General features: G+C 40.5%; 1 protein-coding gene across 2 annotated transcripts in view; it reads left to right on the top strand.

Annotated features, from left to right (window-relative positions):
- The window catches only part of WNT7B (Wnt family member 7B), a 101105-nt gene that overhangs the window by 69449 nt on the left and 10610 nt on the right, over positions 1-21046 (top strand). For both annotated transcript variants that reach the window (XM_005421037.2, XM_005421036.2), the window contains exon 3: positions 15453-15724. In XM_005421037.2, the coding sequence (XP_005421094.1) occupies positions 15453-15724 (272 nt within the window). The remainder of the gene's footprint in view (positions 1-15452; positions 15725-21046) is intronic.

The following is a 21046-nucleotide window of genomic DNA, read 5'->3' as shown; positions in this document are numbered from 1 at the left end:
CTGGCTATCAATGGTGGGCACCTGACAGTGCATTTTTGAAGGATAATCTTGATGTCTATATTTTGGAAATTTGCTAATGCCAGTATCCCAGGCAGAATCAGACAGGGTATTTCATTCAGGGCATAGTAAAGGTGGTGAACTTTCCTAAACAGTCGGGTGGGTTTTATTCTCTGCTTCTCATTCCTAAAAATTTGGGTCTTCCATACTCAGAGCAGGATTAGCCCAAATCAACAAGCATATATTTTCTGCCATATTTGTCACAATGACAAAATACCACGTTATTCTTTCAACCATCAATACGTTATCATGTGTGATGATAATTACATATGATAACGTATTGATGAGCTGGTATCTATTTCCATTCTACTCCTTGCTTTAAAGAAAATTCCAAAGTAATAACTAGGTTCCTGGCAATCCTATTTCATGAACCTCACAAAACTTATGCAGAAAAAAATATTGTGTCTCATTCCTTTGCTTAGGTGGGTCTTTTACTGCTTCCTGTTGTTGTGGTGTCTTTGAAATTATGCCGTAATTAGAATTTAGAATATTGCTAAGAATGATTAATTAGATTTTAGTTGTAACTGAAAGAAACAACTTCACCAGTGAAAACGAACTGAAAATTTCCTGAGTGAAAACATTGGAATATTCTTTAACTCAAGAAGTATTCATGCAGAATGGATAAAATAATTTTTCATTCTCTTTATCTAAGCTGAGAAAGGAATCACATTGAGAAGCTCAGTACAATTCCTTGGTATTGAGAAGCTCAATACCATTCCTTTTTCACGTACCTATGTCTCCTAGTTCAATGCAAGAACAATAATTTTATGGTGAAAGTGTGGACCAGGAGATAATGGACATGTTCTCTGCTCCCAGATGTGCTTTTTTGTGTGACCTCGGGCAAGTCACTTCATATCTCACTCTCTGGAAATTAACAATGACTGATTTCAGTGAGGAATTGAAATGACTGGAGACTAACCTCCACTTAAACATTTGGGATATATCCTCAAACAAAACTGGTTGCTGTTAAAGTCTTCTTACTCAAAGAGGAAAGAAAAGGGAAAAGAAAAAAATATCATGGAGGAATATGGTCTTCTAAAAAGTGAGTCCAGGCCTGAAAAAAAAACATAGTGAAAAATCCCAGTGGAAGAGGCCTAAGTAGACCTTAGTTTGCAGAAGAAGGAAGTTTGAAAACCTTAGGTAATTGTCCACTCAAATTTCACAGACAAAATACTGAATTGATGTTCAGTACTTACATGTAACATAAAAGGGACAGAATAAAGCCCACAGGGAGAGTAAATTCTGGTTATTTATTGTATGTGTGCTGTGATTCTTTGAGTAAATCTTCCTGTCTGTGTTCCCTCTTTTTCTAGCTACTGGTGCACATCCTGACGCCAGAGATGTGGCATTAACACTTCTCCCCTCTTTTCCTTTCTCTTTCTCCTTGCTGTCTCCCATTTTCTTTCACTTCAGCAGTTCAGTAATGCTGAAACCAAGCTCCTTTCCCTTTTGTTTGCTTTCCCCCTGTCTACTGATCAACCATCTTGATTATTACATTGTAGTATTTACTATAGTATAAACAGAAGGACTGAGCAGGGATTTAGCTGGGTTTTCCCTGCCTTCTTATGCAACCAAAGGTTCTGCAGCACCCCCTTCTTGTTTGTTTTCAGGGATTAGTGGCAATAATCCACATACTGGTGACATAATGAGGCATAAGCTTCACTCAGAGAAGGCAGGACACTGTGTTTTGAGAGACCCTGGACTAGTGTGCTAGAAGGGATGGGCATGGAAACTTTGAAAGGTGGCAGCCTACCCTCAGAGCTGAGTGGCAGGAAGATTGCTGATGGGGTTTTGCACATCATGAAAGCATTTCCATGAATACTGTCTTCTTCATGAAGTTGGATTCAAAGTGTCTGCATGGAATATCTCACACAGCAGCATGTGCACGCTGTCAGTTTGTGCTAACCAGAAGAGCATGACATCATGTGATAGACAAAAACACTACTTGGTACCATATAGCCCAACCCAGAACTTTTCACGTGAAACATTTGTTTTGGTTTGGTTTGAAGACATTTGCCTTTCGAACTGGTCCATTTTAATTAGAGCTGAACCTGAACCACAAACGATAGATTTGAACTTTCCCAGAGTTCAGCGGTGTTCAGATCTGGCTTTTGGTTTGGCCCATCACAAAGACAGGGGTCAGCTTCAAAGTTCAGATCTGGAAAGGAGCTGCTGGAAAGTGGGGGGCTGAAAAGATTATTTAGTGAGACCCATTTCTCATTTTAATGGGGGATTTGCAGTAGAGACACTTGCTGGTGGGTTTTAGGAGAAGTTTTGCATAAGCAGCATCTCAAAGATTGGTATTAATACCAATCTATCTATTGAAATACTCATGTACAGCAGAAAGGGCCTTATTCCTCCTTATTCCTCCTTTCCATAAAGCCTGGATCCTGGTCTGAAGCTGGAGTACCTTAAAAATCTAGAAATTTTTCTTCTTGTCTTTGTGTAAAACTCATCATTCCTTTCTAGGGTATACTGCTTAAAACCAGTTGACTGTGGGCTAGAAATTTGATCATTTTATTCTTATAAAATTTAGTTTTTTCAGCAGGTAGCTTGTGGGGCTGTTATGGCATCTGCCATTTGTCAATCTCTTGCAGGTTTGGATCCCCATTTTAGGGTGAGCTCGCTCAGTCCATGGCAAGACACAAACTTAACACAACACAAATAATAAACAGCAACCACTTGTCTGCTAGATCAGATAACCTGACACAATGGGGTTAGCTGGATAGGCTCAGATAAAACATTGATTCAGTATCAGTTATAAGCCCTGAGAAGATTCAGATAAACCTTCCTTGTTTATGTGAATCTTGTCACTTCCCAACCCTTGTCAGGACCAGAAACTCCAGAGCTGAAAAAACAGACTTTGCTCTTGTGATGCTTCCAAACTCATTTTGCAAACCAGAGAGGTTTGGATCAGAATCTAAACTTTGTGTATTTATCCCAACTTCTCTGAGCTCTTTAGTCTTTTAAATCTCTTTCATATGTGTGATCTGCGCTGTGTCTTGCTCCCTGGGGTTACAAATGTGACTACCAGGCAAGGACCCTTTAAACACCAAGAAGGGTGGACATCATTTCTTGACCCTGTCTCTCCTCCCAGCAAGATGTACAGGCAAGGCAGATGTATCAGAGAGGTGAATGCAGCCACACAAGCAGTGTGAAAGAGCATTTGGAAAATATTTAAGCAAATTCAAAAGCAAGTCTCAACCCAGCCCTCCCACCAGAACCTTCTCATTTGCTTTCCACAGCCTCTGAGCCCAGAGAGAGGACAGCAGTGACTTGCAGGGTTACTGCCCAGCCTGTCTGCTGCAGCCCAGGAGATGTGAGCAGAAATAGCAGAGCACAGACGCATGCTGGGGGCTGCCAGCCCAGCCCCTCTGCTGCAAGGGCTGGGTGGAGTGGGCTGAAGCCAGCGAGGCACATCTACTGCCATGGGAGATATCCAGAGAGTGAGAACATCCTAAACAGCCATATAACACTCACTGATGTCTCCCCTTCCACACTCTGCCCTGCCAAGAATGCACCAAACCCATGAGAGCCCCCACACCGACAGGATGGGTCACTTGTGACAGTGCAAGCGGCTTGCATGTGGAATTTGACTTGCTGAGTTGGTCCTCTAAGGTGTCCTGCCAGGCATTACAAACCATGCCAGGAATTTGTGTGAGCTACAGATCGTGGGACAACCTTCATACCTTCATCCTCCAGGAGTTAATCCGACAGCAGTTCCTAGAAAATGCAGCAAGAACCTCTCTGCTGGGTTCCTGTGCAGAATTCATACAGAAGAAGAAAACATTCTGGTATACTATTTGACACAAATTATTTTCCCCTTTTTTGGTCAAACATAAGTCTTTTCTCTATGTTTATGCACTCCATAAGAAGAAGGCCACCTTGAAGAGCAGAGTTACCAGACAAGAGAGCCTAACAATCTCTGTGCCTGGAAAGTGCTGTCCTGGGCACACAGGAGCTGTTTCTCCATGACCTGAAATTCTTTTCAGACCTCCCAGTCTGGCTGTCACCATTTCTCAGTTTGAGCAGGATGTCCTCCACATTCACTGCTCTTACCATGAAATGTGTAGAGCAAGTTATTTCTAGAGGTCATTGTTTCACAGTTATTTGACATAATGCTCATCTTGTGTTGCTGTTGTAGTGAGAACTAAAAGGACAGCGATTATTCCATTTCATGATATTTGTCTGGATTTAGATTGAAAGTCTGAAAGAGAATTTAAATATTTATTTATTTATTTATTTATTTATTTATTTATTTATTTATTAGACCCTTCCTAGGTCACATAGATGCCTGGTGTATGTGATTCAGTTTAATGAAAGATACTGGTGCTCGTCATAAATTTTACTTCAGAAATGTCATGACAAAGTAGAATTAGTACTTTATATAAGCTCATCCTAATTCTGTACTTGACAGAACCAAGTTAAATGATACCCAAAAAAAAAACCACCCTAGAAAAATACACTAGAAGAAGTTATGTTCAGAAGAATGTCTTTTTTTCTCATCAGTGAAAGCAAGAAAGTCATCTCCTCGCTTTTCATGTAAAGAAATCTCTTTTCCTCAGTCAGAATATTTTAAGGGTGGGCTCTCCTTTTCTAAAACCACCATGTCCCTCCAGCAATTACACCAAGATGATTGCTGCCAGCAGAGCTGGAAAGACTCACTGTGCAGGGAAATCTGGCTTAACTCTGATGGGATAAGTTTAGACTCTCCCTTTCCTTGCATTTTCTGCTGCCAGTTTCGGGGCTTCCCCATGCAGCTTGATACATTCTGGGAGCCTTGCTTTTTTGGTTTCTAACTCTCTCAGCTCTTGGTGAGGCTGGATTTTTGTGCCAGCCACATGGAAAATGCTATGTGGAATAACATCTAAAAGACAGGCTTTTAGAGCCAACACCCTGCTGCAGATTTAGCTCTAGGTGATTAGCTCTTGCCCTTATAGATGTAAATTACTTTGTATCCCATATATATTAGTCTGAAAGCAGTATCTCATATTTGATAAATGTCCTGGGCTATGCTTGCTTTGTATGTGCTACCAAAAGGAGTTTTCTAGATTTATATGTTTCCATCTATCTGTCTGTCTGTCTGTCTATCTATCTATCTATCTATCTATCCATCCATCCATCCATCTATCTATCTCTCTCAAACAATTTTGTGGGCTAACATAAAAAATGAGTACAAGAAAAAAGTCTACGCTGACAAACAAAATATCCAGCTTGAAGTTGCGCCTATCTCACTAGTAGTCAAGAAATGTCAATTCCAAATGGGGATGTGGAATCACTTGGTATCTCTCTGAAACAGAACAAATAGAACCTCAGCAATTCTTCTGGGAAGACATATTAGGTATTTTTTAGTCAGTTATTTTTTCCAAATTAAAAGTAAAGGAAGGGTGTGGATCCATGCTAAGCAGGTGAGGCATGTGAGGATGTGTGTGAGTGGGAATGTAAGGAGTGGACTCTTACAGCCATGGCTTTCTCTGAAGGCACAGGGATGCTGAGCATTGCTGTGTCAGATCCCCCTGAGGCTCTGGCAGTAGATGTGCAGGTCAATACTTTATGGAACAGTGGGGGAGCAGAGCAGAGGATTCTGAGTCCCATAACTACTGCTCCTCCATGGATATTATCCGCAGCTTGAATTTGTATGTCAGTTGTTGCTTGAGAAGATTGCAGCTGAATTACTGTTATCTGCTCACAAAAAGAATCCAGTAAGAGGACAACTTGTCCTCTTGCAGGTCCTTCTGTCCTCTGGATGCATACCTTAACCTCCTCATGCCTCTGTGAAAGAGAGGTAATTATATCTCCCTTCTCTTGCCCTCTCCAGCTGAGAGATGTGTCTCCTTAAGGCAAGGACTGCCTCTTGCAGAAACAGATTTGTCTCTAACACCAATTTCATCCAGGTATCACTCAGATATTTGTAATTCCACAATTCTGGCAAAGTGGCAGTGGCCCATTCATAGGCTCTGTACAGAACATTGAGGCAATATTCATGATTTAACTAAACAACCTCAGGAAGCAAGATCAGAAATTTTATCTGCAGAATGCACAGAAACCCATCCACAGGCACTCTGGCATGCCCAGGTACAGGAGTTTGGTGCTTACAACAACCCATAATTCAGTGGACCCTTTAGAGGATTATTTAACACGTTCCTACAGCAAAGGACAGGTCTGCACATTTATTTAAAAAAGAATACAGACATGACCACTGCCCCTGGGGATTTGTTATCTGGGCTAGAAAAGACATAAGGTAACAGAGAAAAGGGTGATTTGATGCACATGGCAATGCAGATTTATTTTTATAGAGGCGCTCTTCAAGACAGTGCAATTATGTCAGACCACTGAGATGATTTAAGTTAATTAAAGATATACAAGTTAATTAAAATACTGACCCAGTAAAAAGTCCACTGAGAAGGTCTCATGCTGTATGGCAGTGGATTTTTGATACTCATGAGTATAATAGAAGGAATATAGACAAAGTATTTGCAAAATGGGGTCCACAGCAAAATCAATACAATCACAAAATTACAGAATAATGTAGGATCCTACCCTGAGTGCATCCATTCTGAACTGATTCACTCTTGAAAGGCTCAAGCCTTTAAAATCTGTGCCCATGAAAATCTCAGTGGTTATGGTAGCCACCTCCTCTGCTCTTGTATCTCCTCAAATGGAATATAAAGTTTATTTGAAAGCAAATGTACTTTAAAAATGTGATTGGTAGCACTGTCCTGTTTTCTTCTCAGGTTCAGAGTGGAGGTTTCTTTTCTGCTTGTTTTTTCCTTCTGTTTTTTTTTTTATGTGGCAAGCATGTTTTCTACTTCTTAAATCCAAATGGACAATATCTCCCTCGCTGAGCCCCACACAGGTACCTCAGAAACCTTTAACAGGCCATATTATAGTGCAAGAATTCTATCAAGAGCAAACCTAAAAAAAAGACAAAAATATGTGCCCACCCAGTTATAGATTCCCTTCCCTTTTTTCTAAATATTGGACTTATTTCCTCTCTGTGAAATGCCCTTTAAAAGAGAGACTGTAACGCATTGTCAAACCCTACATAAGAACTGTTGTTAACAGGTTGAGGCAGTCGAATTATTGAATAGAATAGAATAGAATAGATGAGAATAGAATGGAATGGAATGGAGTAGAATAGAACAAAATTAGAATAGAATAGAATAGAATAGAATAGAATAGAATAGAATAGAATAGAATAGAATAGAATAGAATAGAATGTATAACACATCTGGTTCCTCACAGACTCATTTGATTTGAGGACACTGGTGTACTTCAGAGCACAGTTTCTCTGGGGTGCCTTCAGGATTCCATGTTTTCTGGCAAGGGGTGCAAAGAACTTTTTCAAACCCCAGTGCACTGGAAGATGTCTCCAGCTGAGCTTTCACATACTGTGACATATCAAACCTCTTGTCATCACTGAAAAGAGAAGGCACCAAACATTCATCAGGGAACCATTGAGGGCCACAGTGGGACATCAGCAGGTCCAGAAGAGAACACAAGCAGAGAAGACAATCTCTCTGCTCCAGCCCTTGTTTCCCACATGCTACTTTGATAGTATTAGCAGCAGCATTGTGGAAGCACAGCCGTGTGTGACACACAGAGGCTCCTCTGAAAGGCACAGTGCATCTGGGAACTCCCCCCTCGTGCTCCTCAGGCCATGCTCTCGTGCACTTTTTAAATGTGTGCTCAGCACCATGCTCTCATTTAGCTTAGACAAAAATAAGCAGTGGTGCTTTGGGACCAAAATTCACTTTCACCATTTTCTCTGAGAATCCTTCTTAGGGCTGAGCTGGTAAGAAATATTTGTTATGGCAAATATAGTTTTACAGCAGAGAGCCCAAAAATTTCATATTTCTCTGGGCACTGCTAAAGATCTTTTCAGAGATTACAGCAAACTCACTAACCTCACAGAAGCTGTCTCAGAAAACTTCACCAAGGGACCTGCTGCCAAAAGACAGTCAAAAACATAATAGAATTATGCTCACTGGAACAGAAATGCTGACTATTGTTTAAGGTTGCCAAGACTTAACTGAATAAATTAGGGGGTTAATTAACTTTAAAATCCCTGTAAATCCTTGGAAGACTCATTACAGAAATCACTGTGGAAAGTAACACCAAGCCTTTAGAAAATACCCATGACATTCAAAAAATGTTTGAAGAAATGTGAAAAGGAGAGGCAGAGTAAGTGTCTCTTTTTAACAGACATGCTTTCAAAAGTGTATAAAGAGTGATAGCAAGAAGCTGCAATAAGGCTAGTGTGAAATAATTCTGGCTCATGTACAGCCTGTTCTAAAATAAGATTTGACAAACCCACATGAGCAACAGAAAAGAATCCAGTTGACAGAGCAATTCTAAACTGATGGCCAAGATCCTGGCACCTCCAGCCATAAAAACTTAGTGGGAGCCTGGAGATGAAAAATGCTGAGTAAGAGAAGAATCTGTAAATAAACCATTATGTCATATCACTACACATGCTCAGCTTTGAGATCTGCAATTTTCTCTGTCCTGGCCATGTGTAATTGAAAATAGATACCACAGACAGCCTAGGCAGAAGCTGCTGTAATCACCCCTGCTCTAGCTCTAGTTCAACTAAACAGACCTGTATGGATGAAACAAAATTAAGCAAGATTATTTTAATTAGATTGCAGTAGAAAATAAGGGGTTTAAGGAGGAAAAGTGAAATGAATGAACACTGTAAAGAGAACATTACTGAACATGACCATCATCAGGCTCCATCCCAGAAAGTCCTGCCAGTAAGAGATTCATTCACCCAGCACCACATTCATTGTTCAGGAACACTTCTGAGCACAGGTGCTTCAAAGGAACCTCACAACCATGGATGGCTGTATCTTTTTTTAATTAATTTATTTATTTACAGGAGGCTACACAGAAATCAATGAGTTAGTAGTAATTTGTCAGTAGTAATTTGTCTACATCTCCTATTCCTGTGAGTAGGAGCTGTAGAACAAAGGCTGTTCCACTGCTCAGTGGAGTGGACTCCTGAGGAGAGTACAAACAAGGATAATATCAAGAAGGCAAAGCACTTCTTGCCTCAGACTTCCCTAAGCAGGTGAATGGTGAGCAGATGGTTATAAACTTACACCATCAACAGAGGAACCCTCTGAGCTTCAGAGAGCAGAATTTGTCTGTGTTGATTGCTTTGAAGTTAGGTGTCCCTTATCTCAGAACATTTAATGGAATGAGTGGTTGTCCTTACAGCCGCTACAGCTGAAAACTAGTGGAGAGCTCTAATTAAGAAGAATTGAAAAGACAAATGTGTTGCCTTTGTTAAACAAACAAACAAAAAAAAAACAAAAACCAACAAAACAAAACCATTAAAAACCTAAAAGAAAGGAATTGTAGGACCAATCAGGTTAACTTCAGTAAATGAAAAAATACGGGAACAAACTCCCATTTGTAAGCTCATAACTAAGAACAAGGACATGAGTAAGAGTCAATCAGGATCTGTCAAGAACAAATCACATTAAACCAAACTAATTTCCTTCCTTCTTGGGCCACCCAGGGCCTCAGAGGCAGAGCAGTTTATACCATACATCTTGGACTTAAAGGGAGCTTTTGACCCTGCTTTACATGACATTCACATAAGAAAAATAAGAACTTGCCAGATGGTTACAGACCATGTGGAAATCATACTTGGAGAGTAGTTACCAAAATGGAAAGGTGTTCTGACTAGGTTTCTTGTGATCTGTGCTGGAGCTGGTACCAGTCAGCATTATACTCTGGACTTGACCAAGAGAATATGGACATTGCATTTGTGAATTATATTGTGTTGGGAAGGACTTCAAGGAAGCTGGAGGAAGTTTGAGTAAAAATTGGACATGATCATGGATAAGTGGTCCTGAAAAGAAGAAAAAAAGCCTTAAAGCAAAGAAAGAGGAGGCAAATCAGGAAGGCAAAGATCCGTACGTGGGAACGATCATCTGCACAAATGTGAGATGAGAAACATCTGGTGGGAGAGCAGCTGCACAGAGGACAGCTGCAAACTGAGTACGAGTCAAAAGTGTCCTGCTGCTGTGAAATGAGGAATGCTGGCAGGAACAAACAGGACTACAGCACACAAGGCATATGAAGGGCTCCTTCTGCTCTGGCCCCAAGGAGGCAAGACCTCATCTGGAGCACCCTGTCACATCTCCAGTGCTGCAACTCCAACCAGCCAGCTGGGAGAGCAGGGCAAGGAGCAGAGCCCTTGGGGGTGCTGGGCAAGAACTGATGATGCAGCACATCTGGGAAGGGGTGGAAGCCTTTACATATTTCAAGGCTGCTGCTGGAGGGGGGAATAATCTGCTCTTGGCAGCTCTAGAGAAAGAAGCAGTGGGTTTGCACTCAGAAAGAGAGTTTCAAGTTAATATTAGTGAAATGCATACCAGGAGGGGTCCTAAGGTACTGGGCTAGACCCTGGAACATCCTCTACTGAAGATCCTTAAGAACAGGAACAATAGAACCTGTTGTGAGGAGCATCTGTCTTAGCCTGTGTCAGGGTTGACAGAGTAGAGACCCTCCTGAGTTTTCTGCTCTTCTGCCTTAATTTTTCTGCCTGTACAAAGTGGTTTCTGTAGCCTTTAGTTCTGACATGTAGCACTGGGTACAGAAAGCTAGAGGGACAGAGAAATTAAATTAAATTAAATTAGCCCCTACTTTATAAACCAAAGGTAATTATGCTGAAAATACAAATAAAGGATCTGCTCCAGACAGTGAGAAAACTCCCTCTGACTTGTACTGCCCTAGGATCAAACCCAAAATGAAGAGCCTGCACTATTTTCCTTGAGAATTGTTAATATGTGTGTTGAATAAAATACAAAATTACCAAGGAAATAAACTTGTCTGTAAAAGTCTTCATCCAACACTACTTAGGATGCTGTTGTCTGAGTTTTAGTTTATTCATCTAGATGTATCTATTGTCTTTTGCCATAGAAAATGACTCAAACTGTCATCAGTTCCCAGACTTGTTGAAAAGGGTAGGTTTGTCAAAAAAAAATTATTTTTGCTCTGGTTCATTTCTTTCTCCCATTGACCTATGTTGTATTGTGTCATATAATCAATCTTTTGTCTTGTACAAGTGCATGAAGAATTTGTTTTCTTTAATAACAGTGTGTAGTACTTTTTTCTATCATTGCTGATGCAAGATCTAGGAAATTACTGGCCAAACACTGTATGCTCTGCAGTTAAATATTTCAAGTTAGATTACAGTTCTAATGGTTGACATTCAGTGGCAGCCTTATTCATCCAGCTGCTGACATGAGTAATTTCAGGGATGCTGTGTGCAATAGCAGAATTCTCATCTAATTACTCTGACAAAATAGATGTCTTGCAAACAGCTATCACAGTTAAATCTTTAACCCTGTGCTCACAGCTGGATAATTGAATTTGTATTTAGCCTGTGTGGTTCTCAGCTGATTGTGGCTCCAGGCTGGAAGTACTCTGCTGAATCTGTGCATGTTGGAGTCTGGTAAACTACAGCAATTGTGGAATTTGTAAGAATTTCCACATCCAACCATGCTAAGTGCTCACTTAGAAGTCTAAAACTTAGCCAGAAATGACATCTAAATGGGGGGTAAAACACAGGCTGCTCCATGACTCCAAGGACAGATTAAGGCTCCTCTCAGCCTATCTGATAGAAGATACACACTAAGGAATCAGTGGTCCAAAATCTGTCTGAGCAGCAGCTGCCTGCATTTCTGGCTGTTAGCACACTTTAAAAGTTCTGTTAGAGTGCAAATAAACTCAAGAAAATGGCAGCAACTCAGATTGGCAAATGACAGGCTCCTCTGATAGCCTGGCAGATTGCTAAAAGTGGCCTTGAGCACCTTCACCAAAGAAAAAAGGCTTAATTTTAATTAATACTGGCAGTCATCTCCTTTTGGAGTTATTAGATTAGACAGTTATCAGTTCACATAGTTATTAGTTCATGTTATATTCATGAAAACATCCCTTCTATGTTTTGGGAATAAAGTCAGAACTGTCATATTCGACACCAATGCAGGCATTTCTAACAGAGAAATGGACAAATCCAAGGGTTGCAATAAAGCCAAAGCAGTGTCTTTTCCACCAAAATAAAAATCTCAACAGAATTTTTCTGGTCTATGTGCCAGAAGACTTTGGAAGTCAGACAACATTTTTTCTTCTGAGACTGAGAAGCTGAGTGTATACAGTGCCAAATAACTAGATAATCAGGATATTCACTGGGAAAAGAAATATCTAGCCCCAAATTTGGGTCAAACCCCAAATCTGCTGCTACTTATATCTTCATTTCATGAACATTTCTGCATGTTGTTGCAGACCAAGAATATTTTTGAAATCTCATAAAATTCTGTAAAATGACATTATTGTTCTCCATTAAGGTATCACAGCAATCGTTACTTAAATATTTTTAGCTGCCTAACAAAGACTTGCTTAGAACTGATTCCAAGTGATGACATGCTAATGAAAAGCTTTGTGTACAGCAGACATTATTTGAGCACAGAGGTTCCCTTCCCTCCTCCATCAGCAGTTTCTGATAGACTCCACTGATCCTGGGACCTTAGTGAACTGTTCAGGAACACTAGGGAAGTTTTAGAACATATTCTAGTTAAAAAATACCCCCAAAACTTTAATTCTTAGCAGGACAACTTAACTTGCTAATTTCTGAGACCTTCTTATTTTAGAGCTGCACTAAAACAGGAGAGTAATCTCTTAAGAGAGTCAGTGTGGTTTTCATTGGATATTGTCCCATGACTTGAGAAAATTCCATTGCTGCTGTTAGCCCTCAGATGGATAAAGGGAAGATATTTTCCTTTATTGTTGATGGTAATCAGGGGTATAATGGCAATGAGGGAGAGAGAAAGGAAGATAAAGACATGATTTTCTTTCATTTTGTAAAATTGACCAAGGGAAGCAACGTGTGAAAGTTTACAAAGCAGGCACAGACACAGTGGCTGTAATAAAATGTGCTCTGGAGACACGGGGAATATATTGAGCTGAAACACAAAATATGAGCAACTGTCACTAAACCTCTGAGTGAATCTACTCAGCTGTAGGTCACAGCTGCCATGTTCCCTCACAGGAATAAGTTTCTTCTTGTTAATAAGCTTTTCCACATATATTTCAAGGGTATCTGACCAAAAATTTCCCTGGGTCTGGTCTTGTGTTGTTGTTTACCCTCATCCCTAAGAAAAGCCAGCTGTACCTATAAATGTAGCTTCTATTACATCTCATACTTCCAATATTTCAATTGGTAGATTAGAAATAGATTTTTTTTAAAGAAGGAAGAAAGTAATCATGCAAATCAACAGAACACATTAATAATTTTAAACACATTATCATTTTTTGACACATTATAATTTTAATTTTAAAATGAGAGTCCCAGATTTGAACTTAGCTGGCAAGCAAAGAGAAGAGGAGTGAATATCAACACGTGAAGATCACACTAGGAGCTAGAACAGGGGTTCCATAGCTGTTTTGGATTTCTATAAACCCTCAGAATTTCTTACAGACCACCAGGTATCGTTATCATCAAACTTTTAATTGAAAACACTATTTAAAATAGTGTTTAATATGGCTCTGTGGGTTAGCTGTGAACCCTTTACCGTGGCCTCCTGGACCACCAGTGTTCTGCAGAGCATTTTTGGGAAGCACTGAACCAGACTGCACACATCGTACACCCCAACAAAACACTGCTGGGTCTGAAAGAGAGGCACTCCTGCAACTGCACCATCTCCTCAAATAATGCTCATGTCAGCTCAACCTTCTTGGTAGCTGAAGAGCACAAAACCCTTTTGTTTTTTCCCCTACCCAAAGTTTATTTTGTATTTCTTTGGAGAAACAAGCAAATGGTGCCAAACCTCCGTTTCTGATTGTTTCTTGTAGGATCTTCCTCATATCTGGCAATGGTGTAATCTTTCAGGAAGCTAGCTATGAAAATAAGAAATATAAATTCCCCCCATACTGTGGAGTTATCATTCCAGAATAATTATGAGATCTATGAATCCAAAAATTAAAAAATTAAAACTAGCTTCTAAGTTGGTTTTATTTTTTTTTTCCTCCTCTGGAAAATTTTTTCCTTTTTTTTCCTTCCCAAATCCACTAATGATGCTAGAGCTCTGTGTGTGGTCATTAAAGCATTTCAGCAACTTTCTGCAAATTCTTTACAGTTATTCTTTGGCTGCAGCACCACAGGATTGTCTGTTTATTACCAGAGAAACACACAGAGGAGAGCAATGAGAAGGGAACTTGTGGGGAAAGCATTGAGAAGGGAACTTGTGTGGAAGTGTCATAAAAAACAGCAGCAAAACACCACGACCCAGCCCTGTGTGCAGTCAGTGGCAGAGCGTGGTCTCACACAAGAGCAGGGATGGGCTGCAGCTTCCCCTCCCATCATTCTGCCTCCTTGCACCTCACAGGCACCTCAGCCAATCAGTGGAGAAAGGGGCCTTATTCACCTCTCCTCATATTCACCTTATTCACCTCTCCTCATACGCTCATTATCAATGGAATTGGCAACCAGGAACCTTTGCAAGTAGCAGCATTGCAGAAAAAAAAAAAAAACAAACCCAAAAATAAAATGCCCAAAAACCCCAAAACTACCAAAAAAGAACCCATTTCCTAAACCAACTATTATTTAAGAATAAGTCTGTGCTTCCAGGACAGTATCTCACCTAATTTGGAGAGAAAATAGTGCTGCCACAGCACTTCTGTGCCCTTTGTATGCTCAATAGCCATGGTAATGCAGAGCTTTGCAGAGTGGGAGTGGGAAAGGGTCACTTCAGCAAAACTAATGCACAGGAGAAGTCTGCAAGGGAAAGGGGTAACCCCTGCCTTTAAAGAAAATGAAACCTATCCAGTTGTTGTCTCTATAGATCTCTATTGCAGTACTTTACACTCAGCATCACTAATGGATGCTACTGGAGCATCCATTACTGTTAGATCAATAATCATCCAAAGATAGATTAATAATCATTTGTGTCCTAGGGTTTTTTTTGTCGCTGTTGCTGTTGTCTGAACAGTTCTCTTTTTCCATGCAGCACCAGTGCTTAGAGGTAGCTGTCAACTCACTTTTTATTAATCCGAAACAGATAAACTTCAAGCTTGCAAACCTGACTAGACAGTGTGAAAACAAATCCTGTGGCCTCACCTCAGCACTGTCCAGATTCACTGCCAAGTTCCCTCTGGTGAAGGGGTTTACTGGGACTATCCCATGCCTGCATACCTGGGGTAATTTGCCCGAGCTGAGCCAAGCATCTTAAACACGCTCGGAATTCCGTAAGATGAGAAATCCACGCTGAGGAATGACGCCCCTCCTCACTTTGCTGCCTGACCCCCCTTGCTGTAGATGATGTGTGTGTGCTTTCTTTAGCTGCCTTTCTGCCAACCCATCAGCTTTTGGCTTCTCTCCACAGGAAGCAGGGAGGCCGCGTTCACCTATGCCATTACCGCTGCCGGGGTCGCGCACGCTGTCACGGCCGCCTGCAGCCAGGGCAACCTCAGCAATTGTGGCTGTGACCGAGAGAAACAGGGCTACTACAACCAGGAGGAGGGCTGGAAGTGGGGAGGCTGCTCTGCGGATATCAGATACGGCATTGAGTTCTCCCGGAGGTTTGTTGATGCCCGAGAAATCAAAAAGAATGCACGGAGGCTGATGAACTTGCACAACAATGAGGCTGGAAGAAAGGTATTCCAGAAAGGATGAGGGATGGGAATGTGTGCTGGAGGACTGGGGGGGGAGGCTGGCTTGGTGGCAGGAGGCATTTCCTGAGAGCTCACCCCTCTCTCTGAGAGTTCACCCCTCTCTCTGATGTTATCCCACACCAACATCAACCCATCCGTCGTTCACCTTTTTTATCCTGTTTCTTTTTATTCAGAGCTGGCCATGTATATATGGTACCTATAGTACCATGTATTATAGGTACTCCTGTAAAAATTTCTACTTCCTAAGCCTTCTTTCCAGCCCCGATAACAGGGAGGACCTTGCTGGATCTGTTTAGCTGAAAATCACTGCTTTTCATCCAATTTGCAAAAAATCTAGCAAGGGATGTCGGGACTTTTGATGGGACACAATAGAGTTGTCTGCATTGCTGAACTACCACAGCACTTCAAGATATTTATTCCAGTGAACCCCAAATCACTTATTTGACCCCAGCTCTAGTGAAATACACATAGTGGTACACAATACTTTTAGCAGATGCACAACTGTCTCTTTGTAAACACAAAGCTACAAAGAGCTGCAGAAGAAGAAGAAGCAGTTTCCTGTCTACAACCATGACTGAATTGCTTCTCATGGTCACAATAAACATCATGGAGCTATTCTGATTTGTGTTCACCAATCCTCCTAGCTGTCAAAGCTTGTCCTTTAAAAAGTGTAACAAATCTTTCTGCATCATATATACTTAACCTCAGGAGAGATTATACCCTGTGTTGCAGAAAAATCCAATATACCAATGTAGCAATCCAATAAAATCTGCCTCCTTCTCTAGTCCCCAAAATAAGAGTGAATTTTCCTCCCCTAAAACCATGTGTGCTTTCAGTCCTGTACTGAACACTGGGCAGAGAGAGTAGAATTGGTGGTGACAGAAACAATGCAATTATTTTACTGCCTGGATCTTGCTTACAAGCACGTTGCATTGGCCATGGTCTGAAACAGAAGGTTCTGTATGGGCAGGAGTTCACTGGGATGGAAATGCTACACAAATTCAGTGTGGTGAGAGAGGCACAATCTCAGGTGTAGAGACACGATGGGTGCTGCAGTGATAGCTCACACTGAGGTCTCCAGATGTGCAGCAGAAAGCTGACTGAAAAGCCAAACAGAAAAACAGCCTTGAGGGCCACAGTCTTTTTTCCTAAAAATTGCTGCCACAGACATAAAAGAACTTAATTCAGCAGTTGACCATTGGAAGACCAGTTCCAGGTCTGATCACTTCCCCTAGGCTGGGAATTTCAGCTCAGCATCACAAACTGTGTTTGGAGGCGAAACAAGATGGAAGTCAACTCTTAAACTTGCCAGGGAGAATTTATTACTGCTAGATGCATTCCCATCCCTGCTTAAAGTGGCATCCTCTGTGGTGTGTGTGTGGCACCCCCATGAAGGTCCTGAGGCAGGTCCTGCTTGGAACATGCCACAGTCTAGATGTGAAAGAGGGACAAAAGAGCAAAAGCAGATACTGAGGTGGAAAACAGTGAAGCCCCAAGGACAGAAAGAGCTCATTATGTGAACCAGGCACTGATCATGGGTCCCCCAATTCTAAATACAGCCCAGTAACCACCAGACCACATTGCTGATTCTTATGAAGCACATTATATTTTACTTTTCATCAGAATTTCATAAGCAGAGGGACCTAAGCAAACCAAATAAGTGCATGTTTTTGCAGATACTTTTGGTAGCAGAATTCATGCAAATAAATTTTATTTAACAATTCTATGTTTTTTTTCAAATGTTTTTGCAAAAACCAAATGATAATACTTTCATATTTTAAGAAAGGAATACAAATGCTTGCAACACCAACAATACATTTTTTCCTATTATAAAAAATATTAATAGTATTTTGGAATTTATTAACTTTTTGTTGCATTTTTCAGTAGTTATTTATACCCATAGCTGTTTACTAACTCATTGTATTGCTTTCAAAAGCTAAGAATGACTGAAAGGATTTGGTGTCGTTTTTTGTTTTTAAGTATAATCCATAAAATCCAGAGGAATGTGCTAATATAAAACATGGTTTTGGGGGTCACGTTTAGAAATAATGTTGGTGTTGTGATACATATTTCCTTTAATTGAATATTCAGAGTTGTACAGTAAATAATATTTAGTGATTTTGGTTCTTCCAAGACAATTTGCTATTTGTATAAATTAGACATTTTGAATTCAAGACTGGTTGAAACTTAAGGTTAGAACAAAACTCTGGAAGCTAGGTTATGCTTTCTGTGTTTCTGGGTTGGACCCTTACAAAACAGTTCCAGAATTTTCTGTAATTTCAGTGTGAAATCGCAAGTTCCTTCTGAGAATCCAGGTAGACTTGAAATCTGACCTACATTCACCTGAAATCTGCCTGTTTTGGGGGTTTTTGGTGAACCTGGGCTGCACTGAGCCTGACACAAAATCTGAAACCAGGGGGTTTTGCTTATGCATGGGTGTCATTGTTCCATACTCCACAAGGTCCTTATTCACACTCGAGTCAGACATCACAGAATCACAGAAGCATTCACAGAATCACAAAATCATGTAATGGGTAAGGTTAGTCAGAGATCACAGAATCACAAAATCACGGAATGGGTAAGGTGGGAAGGGTCCATCCCTCCCTTGCTGGCTCCTCCATTTGCCTGGGTACAACACTGAATTTCCATCTTTCATCTTTCTCCTTTTCCCCTCACAACACAACTGGGAAATGCTTGCACTGCCCTGAGAAAATCTGTCAGTGCCATCCTGCTGATCTGTATGTGGCTTGTCTTAAAATTGGAAACACTTTGGAGCCAAGTTTCTGGTTTATTGCTGCTATTATAAAGAACCAAAGTGCAGATATTTTATCCATGCTATGAATAGGAAGAAAAGGTAAGAAAGAAAACACAGGCAACAGGAAATTTTTAATTCCTTCATTGCTTTAGAAGTTCTCAGATATTTTCAAATAAGGTGTTTTCAATCTCAGAGTGGTAATGGACAGTAAAGTCAGTAAAGGAAGTGTGTGCTTTTGTGGCTTCCCACAGAGATTTCATGGCACTTTCACCATTTAAAATACCCTGCATTCACACCTGCAATGGTAAGGCTTGCAGTTCTTTTTTAGTCATTCCAAATTGGCTTTTTGAGTTAGCTAAGAGGAACAACTTTTAGCCAACAAATATGCTACCTTCCTTTTAGTCTTCTTTTTGAATCTCAGAGCCTTCCAAGACAGAAACATGAGGAAAAAAGGACACAAAAAGCTCCCAATCCAACACCAATTGTTGCCAACTTGTTTGAAGTCAGTGGTAGGCCCTTGATGACCCCACTAGACATCTCCCAGGTGTCCAGAGGTTCATTGCTAGGATCATTAGTCAAGACTCTGGCCACCAGTTTTGCCCCTCTAGCAATAATCTGAATGCTCTTTTATACCACCACAAGGACTTTCTCATGTGCTCTCAGAAATCTTGCCCATTCTGCATCTCTTCCAGCACTTGTCTCACACATGCCTGGGTGTCAGAGGGGTTTGTAAGTACAGCAGTGTGGCTTTAATAATTATTCTTCATTGGGATGCTCTCAAAAGCTGGCCTGCTGGTACTTCACTGCTGCTAAAAACAGAGCCCAGAGGAATTTTTCTTTGTGGAACAAGCAGCATGCTGTAAAAATAATTGCACAAACTTCGCAAACTGATGAGGGGGAAAACAGTCTTGGGGGGGTCTTTTACTTCTGTCTAGGGTTGAGATGTTCAATACAACCCTCTAACAAATGATCTCATTGGAAAAAAAAAAGACATTTAGGTTTCTCAGGGAATTTCTCATGACTGTGGAATGAATGAATGAATGAATACCCTAACTGCCCCACACTGCATCCCATATGGCTCTGCTCTGAATTTCTAGGAATTGTTTCAGCTAATGGCAGGTTTGCAAAGTTTCTGCCAAATTTGCAATAGGAAGCACCAGTGACAAAATCACAATCTTGGCATTGGTGCAGTTTGGAATAAATAAATGCTCAGGGATTCGTGGTGACACAAGACTCTCCTGATGGAAGATCTATGTTTGGTGGCAAAGTGGCACCGCATGGTGTGAAAGAGCAGAGGAACAAACTTCCCTGTCAGTTTCTAAACATCTGCTGTGATTTGGGATGGAAAGAACAAGTATGATAAATGAAAACAAGCCCCCAAAGGAGGACTAGTGTAAGTCTAACACAAATGTTACTGAAAGAACGTTTTGTTGCAAATCTGAAAGATTACAGAGAGATCTGTGGGCAAAACTTTGACAGAGTAATGAAAAATTAAATACCAACAAACCAAGCTGTTTTATGAGACAGCTTTCTACCATGTATTTTTAGAAATAAGTATCTTTCTTCTGGGATAAATGGACTTAGAGTAACATCTGGGAACACGCATCATTAAGCTTAACTTTTTGTTGAAAGTTTCAAAACAATGACTGTCTCTCATGGGAAATCTCATTTATAAAAATGGAGGTTTCTGTTTGTTTTTATGGGGTGAGTTAAAAGAACAAACTGACAAATTGGTAGCAGATTGCAGCTTTTACCAAAAAGTAGAAATGTTTCTAACAGTTTATCAATCAATTAGGCTCTTACAACAGACAGTGACTGTGGTTATGTGGAGAAAAATTGGCCCTTCCAGAAACACACCCATCACACTGAGTGCCAGCAACTCTGCCTGACACCATCCCAATATTCTCATTGGAGTTACAGCAGTGGGGTTTTCCTGTTGTTTTTTGTTTTTTGTTTTTTTTTTTTTGAATGCCTGGAAGATGACAACAGCTTATTTTACGTATGAAACAATAAGAGTGTGGGGAAAAAAATAATTCAGGCTCTCTTCAGAAGAGATTTTTCAATTACTTGGGACAACATTTCCACCCAAGACATGGCTTTTTCTCATAGTTTCTGGTGCAATAGGCCTGTGATGCTGGGAAGGGGTTCTTTTGCTCACTTCCTTTGGCTGTAGAACAGCTAATGAGGTGATTGGTTAATTACCATTCATTACATATATACACATATAAAGATACAAAAATTTTATATATTATATTATATTATATATACATAAACATACATATCGTGTGCACACATAATTATGAATATACATATACATATTTATGTATATGGTCTGTGCATATTTTATGTAAGAGTTAGCTCCCTTCGCCTCATGTGAAGCACTGTAATTAGTCAGCTCATTCCTGAAAGATGCACAGTGCCTAATTTGCTGCAGGCTGCCCCCACTGTCACCTGACAGGATGTAAAGATAAGAAGCAATGGTCAAAAAAAACCTGAATAAAATGTTCTGAAGTCACAATGGAGGCTGAATCCCAGTTTCAAATGTGAAAG

The sequence above is a fragment of the Geospiza fortis genome, unplaced genomic scaffold, assembly GCF_000277835.1.
Source record: "Geospiza fortis unplaced genomic scaffold, GeoFor_1.0 scaffold10, whole genome shotgun sequence".
Lineage (NCBI taxonomy): Eukaryota > Metazoa > Chordata > Aves > Passeriformes > Thraupidae > Geospiza > Geospiza fortis.
Note: the sequence above shows the minus strand (reverse complement) of the source record. Positions and strands in the feature narration are given on the sequence as shown.